The 16,191-nt window shown below is 31.6% G+C and overlaps 1 protein-coding gene across 2 annotated transcripts in view; it reads right to left on the minus strand.

Moving 5' to 3' along the window:
* Positions 1-16,191, minus strand: part of DCX-EMAP (Doublecortin-domain-containing echinoderm-microtubule-associated protein) — a 587,536-nt gene that overhangs the window by 366,296 nt on the left and 205,049 nt on the right. For both annotated transcript variants that reach the window (XM_067352202.1, XM_067352203.1), the window contains 3 exons: positions 14,505-14,621; positions 8,502-8,733; positions 7,612-7,907 (listed from right to left, as the gene is read on the minus strand). In XM_067352202.1, the coding sequence (XP_067208303.1) occupies positions 7,612-7,907; positions 8,502-8,733; positions 14,505-14,621 (645 nt within the window). The remainder of the gene's footprint in view (positions 1-7,611; positions 7,908-8,501; positions 8,734-14,504; positions 14,622-16,191) is intronic.

Here is a 16,191-nt window from a genome sequence, read left to right on the forward strand (position 1 = left end):
ATAAAAAAAATAACTAGATACAAATGCAATTATTTTAAAAAGTATACTTAAAAAGAATTAACTAGATATAAACATAAATATCATTTTTAAATAAATAATTAGATATACATGCAACTTTTTTTGAAAGGTTCTTTATTTAAACTTGGCGTCATTTTCTGATATCACCTCTTTTATAGACAGAATATGTAGCAAATTTTTATTTAATATATACAACTTTTTTTAAAAGTACAATTTTTTTGGAAAGGTTTTTTATAATAAATATATATAATTTTTTTAAAAAGATTTTTTTATAATATATTTTTGGAAATACAATTTTTTTGAAAAGTTTTTTATGATATATACAACTTTTTTTGGAAAGGTTTTTTGTGAGAAAAACTTTTTTTTAATATAATATATTTTTGAAAGTACAGTTCTTTGAAAAGGTTTTTTATGAGGAAAACTTTTTAAAAAAAATCAATTTTTTGGAAAGGTTTTTTTATGAGGAATTTACTTTACACGACTCGATCGCTATCGTTTTATACATTGACTATCGCTCTTCAAACAAATCTTCGGCTCTTTCAATTGTCTCAAGATACAGAGAACTTTTCATGTATGTATTATTATGCTATTTATATTAATATTTATATTAATATATATTTATTTATATAATATTTATATTTATATTAATTTAATATTATGTAGATTACAATGTCGGGTTTTAATTTTATTTCAGTGTTTTAAGATGACTCGGGATTCCAATTTTATATAACTCTGTTACTATTCTAAGACAGACTCTTTTCTACTCTTTCAACAATTTATATATGTTTGCGAATATTAACTCTCAAGAAGAATAACTATATTTTCACATTGCGTGCAGCATAATCAGTTGTGATGGTTAACGATATCTCAATTATATTTTTGTAATTTTCCTGCTCTTTATTTAATGGTTTAATATTTGGTTATAAAATGCGTACGATTTATCAGGAATTATGAATTTTATATTTTATATTATTTTGTAATTTGTTTCACACTTTGAAGAAGACCTAATAAAGGCAGAAACGTCTGTGTTTATTTATGTAAATTTTTGTATAATATATGTTTTCGAAACGTACATCTAACGTTGACTCCTTTGCTCTTTGATTATTATATCGGATATTATCACCGGAGTCTTTAATTACAGTTTAATAAATAAATAAATTAATTAATTAATCAATACATACATATACACACACATTGCATATATAGTTGTTTTTATTTTATATTTTAAGAATGACTGAAATAATAAATGTTCATTATTTCAGTCATTATTGTATAAAATACAAAATAAAGATAATTATGTATTGAGTATACGTGTATATGTATATGTTAATTAATTGATTAATTAATTAATTTTGTATTTATTACATAAAGATAAAAATAAGGAAAGTGTATGACATGTTTCTTCAGTTAAATATATACTATTATATGTATATTTTTAAATTATTATTTTGTCATATTTAGGTCATGTTTATTTGACACTTTGTATATGTTTATTTTGTCTCGTACATTATATTGCAATCTTAGACAGGATTTCAAACAAGGAAAGAAACATGAGCATCGCGCTTGCGAGGATCGATATTTTACACGTAAAAAAATGACGAGAGCATCGGATATCCGATCGGACGGAGCATCCGATCAATCGGTCTCGAATGTTCAACCGCGACGGATTTTCGCGTAGATCGCGATATCACGCGCACTCGTCCTTGATACTCGTTGCCGCTGATATGGTGATCTGTGAAAAGAAGCGGTGAGAGAAAAGAAGCGATAAAGTTTTTGCAACAATACGGCTACTTGGAAGATAAGATGGAATAACTGTCAACGAGCAACGCGTCGATGTTGTCACGTTTTTTCACTGTTTTAAGAATTCTAGGATTATCCCCGGGTGCATTAAACATGGACACTATTTATATGATGCGTCTACCGCAATGCAGCGTCGAAAATTTCTTCAATCGAGTATTTACGCCGTTTATGGGCAAATGGCCGAAGACACATCTAATGTGGAATTTTTATTTAGCGACCATTAAGGTGCTAACGTTGGCTCAATACGCGTTCCATACATGATCGTCCGTTTCGTCGTTAACTTTCGCACGCAGCACGCATAATCCCGATATCACTACATCGTATCAAATGGGTATTTATCCGTTCGCAGATTACAAAGTGCGTGTCCATAGCACTTTGATGGTCCTGGTAATATTCCCGCTCACGCGATGTATCCGTCGGGTAGTGAGAATTTTGTTTTGGAGATACACTTTGATTCTACCGATCCGTGGTATACATTTCTGAGAAGAAATCCACCTGGTACTTTTTATATGCTGTAAACGCTAGTGCACGAGATCAGTCACGATTTGGTATTCCCTGGCGAAAATTGTTAGTGAGAGATTGTGTTTATATTTGTTTATGAAAAGTTTTATTGATGATTATACTGTTTATAGAGTTTTATTGATGATTACACTGTTTAAAAGCACGTTACAAACACCTAACCTTTTACAAACACTTACAATTAGAAAACTATAATTTGAGACGTTTGAGACTATATTCTCAAACGCCACTTAAACACTTTACAAGAAACGCTTTGAAAACAATCACATAACATTGATTTCAGCGTGCATTAAAACCATTGAAATATATACCATACTGGAAGGCGCACAGGCTACCCTCTCCATTCGACAAAACGGTCAGACAAGGCAGTGACTCGGTACCGGATTTCTCTTTCTATCTCGTCTACTCTCGACTAATAGTAGCTGTGAACACGTGACCGAGACTGTTGGTTAGATAGAGAGATCCGGGTCCGAACAGCTATCTCCATCTGACCGGTCGAGAACAAAGGCGTGCTCGTTCCAGTATGGTATATATTTCAATGATTAAAACAGTCTCACACACACAATATCTCCCAAACGTTCTGTTCATAAACTGTTGTAATAGTATTTAGTTATCATTTCAGCAATTATATCTTATCTGTTCAGTCAATGGCATAGATGACTCTGTTAAGTCATTCCCATTATTCATTTGTTTTTATACTATATTTTATAGTTTTTAGTATAGTATAATATCGTTAAGTCTTGACGTATACATCGTATGCATCAACTAAACAGTGAAAGTTTATTCTTTATTTTCTTTCCTTTTTCTTGTGTACCAAAGTACTTTACATTGAAAATAAAAGACTTTAATTTCTTTATTCAATAATTACAAGAGGAGTTGTGTTCATTTGCGACTTTCCGCACACGGTGGAAAACAAACTTAATTGCTGTTTGCAATATAAACAATTAATAAACATCTCCACAACATGGAGATCTCTTTTAAAAGCAGCATCAAACGCAACTCTAACACTTCTCAAATATTAATACAAATGCACAATCTTGAGATAATGTGATAGATTGTTTCAGTAGTGAAAAATAGGCAGAATTTCAGTCATATTTCAGTTATCTAATCTTTAAAAAATTATTATTTTATTATTTTACATACATAACTCACAGAGAGCATCTGAAAGAATAAAAAAGAACTGCAGGAGAATATTTTCAACTAAACATAAATAACAAATATAATTTTTACTGTTATTGCATTTCTGTCATTGCTGAATCAAGTCTCAAGCAATCTCCAGCAAATGTAAAAGAATAAAAAACAGGACAGGCACGACAGTGAGATTGTCTTAACTAATCTCCGTAACAACTGAATAAAAGTAGGAATATAATATAGGACTGTAAGGCTGATTAGGTATCAATAGGAGATAGGAATAATTATAATAGCAGTGAAACAGTCGTGGGATAGCAGCCTGTGATTAATGATTAATTCCCGGCAAACAGAAAAACGTTAAATTTATACGTAAATCGTAATTTTAAACATAAAAATAACAGCGTTAAAAAAATAATAGAGCGCGCAATTTCCAAGAAGCGCTAAAAATAGCACGGCGCAATAAAAGTAAATGTAAGACGCAATAATCGGTGACCTTGAAAATACGACACATTACTTGACAATCTTGAAAAAATACGCACGTGTACGTCTACGTCGCCCTGAAAATAATGCAACCGGATGCGTTTAACTGCAAGACGCTCTAAAATGGACCGGATTGCGATAAGAAACCGGATGTGGTTTCAAAATGACCGCCTTTCCCTCTCCTCTCACCCCCCCCCCCCTCGTCTAGTAACATTATCGGTCTTCCGTACGTTCCTCACTCCCCTCATCACACCATCTGCGCTCCCCTCTCGGAGCCCTGGAGTTAGAACTCTCGTAGTAGGTACATTGAGTAAAAAGAAACAGGAGGGAGCGTTTGGTCGTAAAAGTGCGGACGGAAGTGACTATATAAAGTGGTCGCTCAAGATGGCCGCTCAAGAGCGCCAATATTGAATGACTTGTTATGTTTAATTAAGAAATAATGTACAATTAAAAGAAAATAACTAAAATATGCAACAACAATACCAAATTTTAATGGCGTTTTTTATTGGGATTGCACTCGTGCAGTATTTTCATAAGAGCAATGTTAAAATCTAAAATCTAAATTTATATTAAATCCTTCGTCCTTACAAAAATTTATCCATGCATTTCTTTGATCCGGATTTTTCGGAAACCTGTTTATGAGTGAAAATTATTTAGTAATTATTGTGAATTTACAATTTCACAATACTATACATATGATTATAATCTCCAAAATAAAAATCTCATTATTGTTGATAATACTAACCGATGAAACGTTATTCCATGATTTCGAGCTGCTGCTGTTATGCCACAAGCTCTACAGTATACCATTTTGATCGTTTATTTCCATACACTGTTGCATAAAAGACTATACACTGCATATTAATGCGTACGGCGTACGGTATGCCGCTTGCCGCTATGCTCGAGCATTCCCTCTCACTTTCAAAAAGTGGTCGCTCAAGATGGCTGCCATGACGTACATCCGTCCGCGGATTTACCTAGTCCTGGCTAGTATATGCTCCCTCCTGTTTCTTTTTACTCAATGAGTAGGTATGCCTACTTTTATAATTGTACAAATACAGTACCGAACAAATGTATTCGAACAAATGATTTTTCTTAATATACTTAAATAATTCAATGTATTAACATTAAATTAAGTTTATAGTTTATAGCATAGTTTATAGAGAGAACAGGATGATAAATAAATTACATTAATAAATTTAACAAATTTTAACATAAAATATATAAATAATGAGATCGATGTAAGCATTTTTCGTATACTTCAGTATCTCGAATCTGAAATCAGTGTACATTTTAATGTCTCAATGCAGACGAATCAAGTTTCTATACAAAACATTAAAAATTTTGCATTAACAACTAGCGATGTTCGGAAAGCCTCTTCATATTGATATGATAAAATATATATTTTGAAATAATAAACAAAAATGTAAGTGACAAAAGCATTCGGACAAAACTTAAATATTAAGAAAATTACAAAATAAACAAATGTTGATATAATTTAACGATACAAAACAACAAAGTCACTTAATATTTTGTCCAAATATTCTTTGGAATTAATAACTACCTGCATCCTTTTAGGCATAGACTCTAAAAGTGCATGATAAGTGTGCTTTGAATCATTGTCGTGTTGAAATGTCCAATTACTGTTCATGATTTGCATTGTATGTGGTACGTGATATGTGGTAACATATTTTTTTCTAGTATATCGATGTATAGTTCTTTATTCATAATACCTTTTATTTGCCGTAAAGGACCAACACCCTAACTAGAGAAGCACCTCCAAACCGTAATGCTTCCTTCTCCATGTTTTATCGTTGGAATTTGGTACCGAATGTCCAATCTTTGACCTTTTTGTCGACGAACCCACTGGATTCCATCAGATCCAAATAATTTAAACTTGCTTTCGTCACTAAAAAGGACATTGGACCAATCGGCTATTGACCAATGAAGGTGTTCACGAGCAAATTTAAGTCGGGCTAACCTATTTTTTTCGAAATTACTGGTTTTTTTCACTCCATGTCTTCCACACAAATCAAAAGATGTTAAACGACGTCGTACTGTACGTACACTTAGATTTAAGTTGTCAGTTTCGACTATGCTTTTATGAATATCTACCGCAGTTCTTTGCAGATCAGCTACTGGCGATTGTCGTATTTTTCTGTCTTGCCTAATAGTCATTTTTTTTAGTCGACTGGACTTGGATAAATTCTTTAAATGGTCCCGTTATTGAAATTGTTTTTTAATGCTGTATACAGTTTGCTTTGAAATGTCAAAGCGTCGTGATACTTTAGATATGGATTCCCCATCATTTAAAGTTTTTATAATTTATTCTTTTATATATTTTGGTAAACTTTGTCTTCGTACCATCCTAGGCAGAATAAAATAAAACTATAAAATAAAGATTTCACAAATATTTAAGATTTAGATCATAAATTACATATATAAATAAGACATCTGAATACTTTTATCTGGTTAAATATAAATAAAACTTACTTTACATTTTGTAATATGCAGATATCTCGGTACAACTTCTATGCAAGCTAGTGTCGGACTAATAGTAAACAATCCACAGAGTGGAACTTTCATAACATCACAATAACAACAAACAAACAGAAAAACGTCTATGTCCGAATTCATTTGTCCGGTACTGTACATACATGTATTCCAAGACATCTTTCGCGTGTTCTGGCCTCTCTTTTGCTCCAAGTTATTTTTTAAAGATGTTTCCTGGTTTCTTGACATATAATTTGTAAAAATTAGCTTAAAAGTTGTGTAATATTCTGAACTATGTAATAAGCTACTTTATAATCGAAACTAAATATTTACAATCTATATAATTTTATATTTTTACGTTTTTACAAACACAGGGTGTTTGATAATGTTTGTGCCAACGCTCGTGTACGGGTAGAGTGCTGTAAACTTGATAGAAAAATCTTTTACCGTTTTCTCACAATAATAATAGAAATTAAAAAATCAATTAAAAAAGATTAATGAATAATGCGTTGCGCACGGCTAGACGTTGGACTGTATAATCTGAACGAGATCGCGCGTAGCGAGAGGAATAACACGCGAGCGAGCGTGATCCAGCTTTATGTGCCGTTTTCACCCGATCGCTGCTTATGCTGTTATTTTTCGTTGCCGCCGCTGACCCATCCAAATCGTATAATCGACTAGCCGCGCGCAATGTGCTGTTATTCGCGACAATGTTTTTTAATTAATATCTCAATTATTATTGCGAAAATTGCAAAAGGCAAAGGATTTTTCTGACCAGTTTACCGCACTCTACTCGCACACGAGCGTTGGCATGAACATTATCAAACACTCTGTATATTCACACATATGCTACTCGTCAGATATGTATATACACTTATCTACTTTACTTCCTTTTACTTGCCTCGCAAGTAGTCTCTTTCCTAGCATTATTTCTGTTTTTTTTTTTTTTAATTATCCCACCCCCTCTCTCTCTCTCTCTCTCTCTCTCTCTCTCTTTCTCTCTTTTGCACATATATTCCGCATTCTCACCTCTCTCCTTTTGCTCTTTATACTTTATTTCTTACACGTTATCTAACTACCATTACACATATTTTTAGCTAGAAACAAAAATCCTCTTGAGATTTAATTCCCAATTTACTTTTAATTTTATACTACAGAATAAATACTTACTTCCATGCATGTAATGTCTTCTGTATGACCGATGTAGTGCCGTTGTGCGTTCTCTTCTCGATCAAAAAGAATGGCTACGGCCGCAACATAGTATAACAATTCGCCACTGGGTAAAACCCAAAGATTTCTACGAGTATCGGTTCCCCGATAACCATAGACCCATTCGAGCTGCAGTTTTTTCTCTGGCGGCAAATTGTCGATCGGTGGTAAATGGGTAGGAGGATAAAATGACCGTCTAAGTCCTCTAATCGTCACCCTAGCTGGTTCATCGCGTAACACTTCCACAACACTATAATCTATCAAAAATATGATTTATTTATTAGTTTAATAATCTAAAAAATTAAACTATAAGAAAATATGTAAAAAAAATATATTTGATGTTATAAACAAATACGCTTATTAAATACATATTCTAGGTAAAGTACAGAAGAGTTAAATAGTTAACAAATATCGGCGACTAATAAAGAAGTTCTATAAAAACACATGAAGATTGATTATATTGTTGTGTACCCTGAATTACAAGCCGTTTATCTTTGCCGCGTTGTTATGGCAAAATTGATTAGCAAACTATTTGTTAGTTTGTAAAAGAGTTGCAATAAATTAAATGTCATGTGTTAATATTACCATAGAAACTAACTAATGTTTACTGTCAGAATTATGCTAGCTGTCAGGTTGTGCGGACGCGTATTTGATAGCTCCGACATATTGTATTTTTTTCCTCGTTACGTTTGTGTTATTCAGTGTTTAACAATTAAAATGTTTGACTATTAAATTGTGTTTGACTATTAAAGTGTTCAGTTCTTTGTGCGTGTTTTGATAAATATTGTTCGGGCGATCTCAGGCTGTCAATTTTAATACTCGAACACAACAATATGTTAAGTATTTTTTACCGTTTACTCGAACAATTTCGGAGTCTGGTGCATACAAGGCTCGAGGTCTGCTTTTACTGCGAGCCCTTCTTTGTCGACTAACTTCTTCCACTACAGTGGATGGACCACGTGATCTTGATCTTCGTACTGGGGATGTTGTAGCACCACCAGCTATACTAAGAGCTGATCCAGTACCTAAATAAAATGTATCCACATCCGCGAATTCGTTCCTTAACTGCGAGAAACTTCTGACCTAATAACAAAATGAATAAAGCAATTTTTTACTCGAAATTGAATACCAAGAAAATAGGATACTGAGGAAATCAAATATGAAAGTATCTAACAAAGAAGATAGCTAACAAGTTTGACAATCTGACAATTCCAAAAAATCTGAAACTTTGCAGAAATATAGTGGTATATACATGTGAACCCAATCATAAAGCTATTTTTGGTAAAATTGTCGAACAGGGGACCATCCGATGACTCTTGATCTTCATATATGTTTTTAATATTATTATCTAACTTAAAAATTATAATTTTGGCTTAAATTATTCAAATAAATTAATGAAAACAAGCTACAGAGCCCAAGCTGGATTTACGTGCTAAGTTTATTTACATCTTATAACAACCATTGTTTTTTTGATCAATTATAACAAATTATAAAGATCTAAAGTAAGATCTACAGTTTGCCATGTCCACTCAAACGATACGGACAACCAAATTTCATTTAAAGCAAACTGACTCTGTACACTGGTTTTAGTTTTTAGTAATTTAAAATAAGAAAGTTAAATACACGAAAACACAACATGATGTTACTGCTATGCATTGAGAATAATTGCAATCAACCACAATGTCTCAAGTCTAAAAGGTACATCGCGTATGTTAATAATGTAAAACACGACATCGTTTTCCTTCCTGATAATTTAAGGATTGCTGTTTATTAGAAGGGACATGACTTTCAAGAGATGTTTTCCATCTAAACAATTTTAAAAGTAACGAATTTAAAAAGATTATTGTAATATATTCCGAATTTTAGTTTTAAAAGTAACGAATGTAAGAAGATTTATTGTGTGTAATATGCTCCGAATTTTATAATTAATGTAACTACTGAAGATGACCACAACCAAATGGTCGAAACGTTTAGATCCTTATAATTTGTTATAATTGATCAAAAAAACAATGGTTGTTATAAGATGTAAATAAACTAAGCACGTAAATCCAGCTTGGGCTCTGTAGCTTGTTTTTATTAATTTATTATTATCTAAACTATACATATTTACACACACACACACACACGCACACACACATACACACACACGCACGCGCGTATAAATGTAAATATGTATATGTATATGTAAATATGTAAATAGGAGATATAACTTCATCATTGTCGGTCTCAAATCCGAATGAAAAAAAGGAGAGCATCTCGTTATTTAATAATTTTTCAAATAAGACAATTTTTAATTTGCTACCAATTATCAATATTTATATTCGATATGAATCGAATCTAGAAATACAAAATGATTCGCAAAGAAGATTAGTTGGAAAGCAATAATTGATGTATTATCGTAGTTTGAAGTTTTCATGTGTGTTTTTCGTAAAATTTTTAATTTGTTTTATAACAAATGTTATAATGAAAAATGTAATCTAATTAACGTTTTGCGATGCAAAATTACTTGCATTTGGCGTTTGATGCAATTTTGAATTAATTTTTAAATTATTGAATCATAATTGACAGCGATTTTGTAACGATGCAAATAAGGATTTTATTCGTTTTATTTCAATGTACCCATTTTTCCTTGAGTATGGCGTTATTATAATGATAATTTTCGGTTTCTACGAAGAAAAATACATAAGAAAATGTAGAAATAAAAGGATCCCCAAGCAGTCACGAAATCCCTTAAAAGTTGTACCCTCCTTTATTGAATTTATTATTGAATATATCATTGAATTTATTATTGTATGTGATTTTCTGACACCATGTACATTTAATAGAACATATTTTTAGTAGATTTGTTTATTTAAATTATGGTAAATTGAATGCGTGAGCGGGAGAGAGGCTCCCCGAAGGTTAGAGACAGAATGATATCTGAATTAAGAAAAATGTATGCAAATATGGTAAGAGGCTATATAAATTGCTATTTAGCACTTTGTGAAGTATGTCATAAGAAACAAAAACATCTGAAAAAAAGAACTGACGGTTAAACTTCTCCTTTTCAAATTGTTAATAAACTGTTTCATTATAAACTCTCGTATTTGTTCACATTGTCACATCCATTTCATAATGCTTCCTATATCCCAGAAAGTCAAAATTAATATTGCTTAGCTCAGTCGAAATTAACATTGCTTAGCTCAATCAGGTAAACTTAAGATTGCCTAGGTCATGTATGAACTGGAATATTAATATTCGGACATTGTTTAAATCGCTTTAGGCAATCTTAAGGTTGTCTAAATTATTTCCTTGCAAAGGCTAAAATAAAGTTTTATTTCGAACATTGTATAAAACGTTCTTGACAATTTTAACTTTGCCTAGGCAATCTTAGAATTGCCAATCCTTTGGGTTTTGATGGTAACATATAGAATAACTTATAGAGTGTTCCAAACCTATTGTAACACCCATTTATAACAGATTTCTGAGATCATTTGGAGATGAAAATCTTAATGCCAAATTGTTGAGATTGCAACAGTTTTTAAATAGCGTTTAAAGTTGACCAATCAGGTTATTAATCTTTTCAGTACGGACGTATTTGGTGGACGTTAGCCATGAGTTGCGTTCTAATAGCCGAGAGTATGAACCGCAAGAGCGCTACGGCGTGGCAATTGCTGACGTCTTACTAATAATTTTATGTTATGTTATTATTAATTGCAATATATTATGTTATGTTATTATTAATTTGTTTTAAAATCCCTATTTACTAGCAAAAAATAAAAGAAAAATATTAAAATAATTTTTATAATACACGCAGTTTATTAATTTAAATCAGTACTCGGAATTACTTTAGCTTTTTAGACGATTCTCGCGGCATACGCCTTCTTTCTTCTTCTTGCCACACACGCCGCAGCCGCTAGGGCTAGCGCCGCCGAGCGTTAGGAGCGGCGCTATCCGATTAATGTTGGGTTCTTCTTCCTTGATCATTCAAAGTTAAAGAAATTTATTAAAAATATTTTTTTGTTTTTAAATTTATTATGTGGAAATATTTCAATAGATTCCCACGTCACCCATGATACTACTGCTGACGCGTTTTTTTTTTTAAATGGATAGTGGATTAATCAGATAGCGCCGCTGGCTCTAGTGGCTGAGGCGCACGCGGTAAGGAGAGGAAAGGAGGCATGTACCGCGAGAATCGGCTGAAAAGCTGAAGTAATTCCGAGCACTGATTTAAATAATTACAAATTAATGAAAATTAATTTAGTAGTAAAATTTAGTATGATATAATTCAAAACTAGGTAAGATGAAGAGGACTATTATATATTATCGGTACTAGTAATACATGTAACGTTTTTTGGTTAATAGTACTTTCTAAGAATTTCTTTAATTAATTGTACATGAAATTTGCCAATGGACAACTTTGTTTTGGTTTTATATTTATACAAGCAATATGCATTTCATATTGAAATATTTAATAAGTAAAAAAAATATTTCTTTTTTGTACTTGTAAATTTGAGACTTTTTCTTGTTAACTGTACTTATTATCATATCCATTTTATCGGCAGCGCCCATTGATTTATTATAATCAAGAACACATGTAGGCAGTGATGTGAACTCGAGCCAACCGGTATATAGTATTATTTTATACATTATATGTATATATATATATACTCTTCGGAGAGTTTGATGAAAGTGAGTCCCCTTGTCCATGTAAATCCGACCGTGCGACTTCCACGCGGTACATCTTGGATAATGCTAACGCCGGCGGTACTTAAATTTTGAAGTCTCATAACTCAGGAAGGTCTCAACTAAAAAGGATTTGTAACCAGTGTTTCGAAAACGCCTTGACGTCAGCTACAAGCATATGAAATAAAAAGTAAGGGTTCCCATTTAAAAATCTAAGTCGACCTTGACATGACCTTCATGACGCCATTCAAGGTCAATCGCATATGGCATTTTTTTAAATAACCACTTCCCTCGTTTTTAAATGGGGTATACGAGTGATCTGAAACACCCGGTATATACAGGGTATAATCAATTGGTATAAAGAAAACACATAGTTGCTTTTAAGAAAAAATATGTAATTTGCAACATGCAACTGCATACTTTTTTTTAAAACCAATGTGTTTTCTTTATTTTTATTTGTCTCATTATTTTGTGCATAAAAGTATTAAGGTAAGATTCCCGAAAATTGAATGTTTTACAAGATATTTTGTATTTTATGTCAAAATGCTGTAACTTTCAAGCCTCATAACTCGAAAAGTACTTAATGAAAAATAACTTTATTATAGTGTTTTGAAAAGCTCTTGACACTAGCTATTAGATTTTGAAATCAAAAATAGAGTGTTCTATTTAAAAAAACAAAGTTGACCTCCATATGACCTTGGCATGTACCCTAGGTTAAACCAATGTCATCATCGGATGTCCCCCTTCAAACCCAACAACTTTGGTCTAAATCATTTTTCTTGAAAATGTCTCTCTGAAAAGTTATTTACGTGGGGTTTTTAAAATGAGACACCCTGTATACAGGATTTTTTATTTTAATCTAGCCAGGCAAATATTTCAAACGCTGTTGAGTTTAGAGAAAAATGTTTCAGACAAAAGTTGTAGGGTTTGGAGGGGGACACAAGATGGTGGGCTTGAGTTTTTGATGAAGGTAAAATTGAAGGTCATATGAAGGTCAACTTTGTTTTGTTAAATGGAACACCCTATTTTTGATTCCAAAATCTAATAGCTGGTGTCAAGAGCTTTTCAAAACATTATAATAAAGTTATTTTTTATTAAGTACTTTTCGAGTTATGAGGCTTGTAAATTACAGTATTTTGACATAAAATACAAAATATCTTGTAAAACATTCAATTTTTGGGAATCTTACCTTAATACTTTTATGCATAAAATAATGAGATAAATCAATTGGTATAAAGAAAACACATAGTTGCTTTTAAGAAAAAAAATGTAATTTGCAACATGCAACTGCATACTTTTTTTAAAACCAATGTGTTTTTTTTATACCAATTAATTCGTCTCATTATTTTATGCATAAAAGTATTAAGGTAAGATTCCCAAAAATTGAATGTTTTACAAAATATTTTGTATTTTATGTCAAAATACTATAATTTACAAGCCTCATAACTCAAAAAGTACTTGATGAAAATTAACTTCATTATAGTGTTTTGAAAAGCTCTTGACACCAGCTATTAGATTTTGGAATCAAAAATAGGGTGTTTCATTTAAAAATCAAAGTTGACCTTTATATGACCTTCAATTTTACCTTCATCAAAAACTCAAGCCCACCATCTTGTGTCCCCCTCCGAACCCTACAACTTTTGTTTGAAACATTTTTCTCTAAACTTAACAGCGTTTGAAATATTCGCCTGGCTAGATTAAAATAAAACATCCTGTATATTTAAATGTCGATAATTTTATGTGATAAAATTTAATAGAATGTGAATGAATAAACATTTCTTTCATAGGTGGAATGCTTATGGCACATATAAGTGGTAACCTTGTTCCATATGATTTTGAACGATGACTAACGTCCCCCATTATCGTCACGTTTCAAGTTTTATCTTACGTACGTAAGCCTCGTTGCACGCTATGCATATTTATAGACTATATATTATAAGTATATTATAAGTATGTATCGATATATCAAATTTACATACATATTACACATTTTTTTTCTTTTGTATATTTAAATCATGCACTTTTCAGAATTTTTTCAACATTAATTGTAAAATATCATTATTGTTTTATATATTATAAATTTGATATTATACATTATTAAATTAGAATTTAATATATTTTATATACTTATTTATAGGTTTTATTATTCTACAAATATTTAATAAAATATGTGTTTAATAATAACTAACCTCTTGTCCTGAGACAGTAAACATTCTCTTAGCTCCATTCATTTTTAACACTTGCCCAAGGTCTTCCAGAACTTCCTCGAAGGGTTGCAATGTGCGAAGATTCATTAGAACTCGGCACTAATAAGTAAGGTTAGATTAGATTGTATTCAATAATAATAATAGATAAAATTTCATATATTCTCAATTATAATATATAATATTATATATATATATTTATATATATAATGTAACAGTTATGTAAATGTATATTAACCCTTTCACTGTAGCGCGTTTCAATTAAAAAGTACTCGCTATGTGCGGCACGATATTTGATTGCGACTGATTGTCAGATTAAAAAGTATTTACTTAATAAGTGTAACAGCATCGAGTGATGTAACTTTTGGCACTAGATTCATTAATACAAATGTTGACTTTAGCAATTTGTAGCAATATCGCCGTTATACATATACGGTATCCGCAAATAAAGAATAGTTTTCTATAACTATAGTTTTCTATAACCCTTTTCTATACATATACAAGGTATTCTAAAAGTATGGAAACGGTCGAATATCCCGTCAGAGAAGTACTTTCGCTGAAAACAGTAAATGAGAAAGTTTTAGGATTTCAATAGAGCTATCAGATAAGCAAATTCAATTTTGGGTTCGGGTTCCATAGGGCCCAACATGGGGCTTGGGCCCAAAATCGAATCCGCTTATCTGATAACTCTATTGAAACCATACAACTTTCCCATTTACTGTTTTCAGCGAAAGTACTTCCCTGATGAGATATTCGACCGTTTACATACTTTTAGAACACTCTGTATGTATGGCATATGCAATTGAGAAGGTACTCTTCGAAGATGTACGTCGTACGCAGTGAAAGGATTAAGAACATAAAATTTTTTTTTTAAATAAATTCCTACATAAATAATTGAATTAAAATTTGAATAAAAGATGTATTTCAAAAATTGGTAATTTTTTGCATTAAGTTTTGTTTAGAAGTTTACAGAAAGTTTTTCTAAGTAAATTTCCGCAAGAATTTTATAGGAGACGACTGGTTGCAGAGATATAACATTAATTTTTTATAGTTTTGATAATTTATGCTTGCTTCTAGGTATAGAGTTCCTACATTGCTACTCCGAAAGGACTAACCTAATCACACCCAACTGAAGTATGAATGAATCTTTAATCATAGGGAGATTTAACATTTATTCAAATGTCAAATCACTGTGTTACGTGTAGATCCTTAGATCTATTTCTTGGTATGTGTGTATATTATTTATTATTATCAGTTATACTATATCCCGAGTAATACTTCACCTCCTTCAACCCTTCGGAGATGAGTTGAATTAGGTTACGATAGTCCTTTCGGAGTAGGAATTATAGGGAAAGAAACTCGCCTCTTCCTCACCTACACGGTGATTAAAAAATGTATAAGCACATGTACTGTATATCTAGGAAAAAGCATAAAACTGACAAAATTAAGTTTGTTACATCCATCGCTTATACGGTGATTGCAGCATTGTGGTTATAAACAAAGACTTTCCGTTAGAAGACGACAAACAGATTAATACTGCATAAACTTCATTGTTTCTAATATCAGCTTATGTAGCTAACGTAGAAAAAAGCATTAAAATTTTAATTTATTTTTATTTTGTTATATCTCTGCAATCAGTGCCGATTTACTAATTGTAAGTCCTTGCGGGAAT

This window comes from Linepithema humile, chromosome 3 (assembly GCF_040581485.1).
Source record: "Linepithema humile isolate Giens D197 chromosome 3, Lhum_UNIL_v1.0, whole genome shotgun sequence".
In the NCBI taxonomy this organism is placed as follows: domain Eukaryota; kingdom Metazoa; phylum Arthropoda; class Insecta; order Hymenoptera; family Formicidae; genus Linepithema; species Linepithema humile.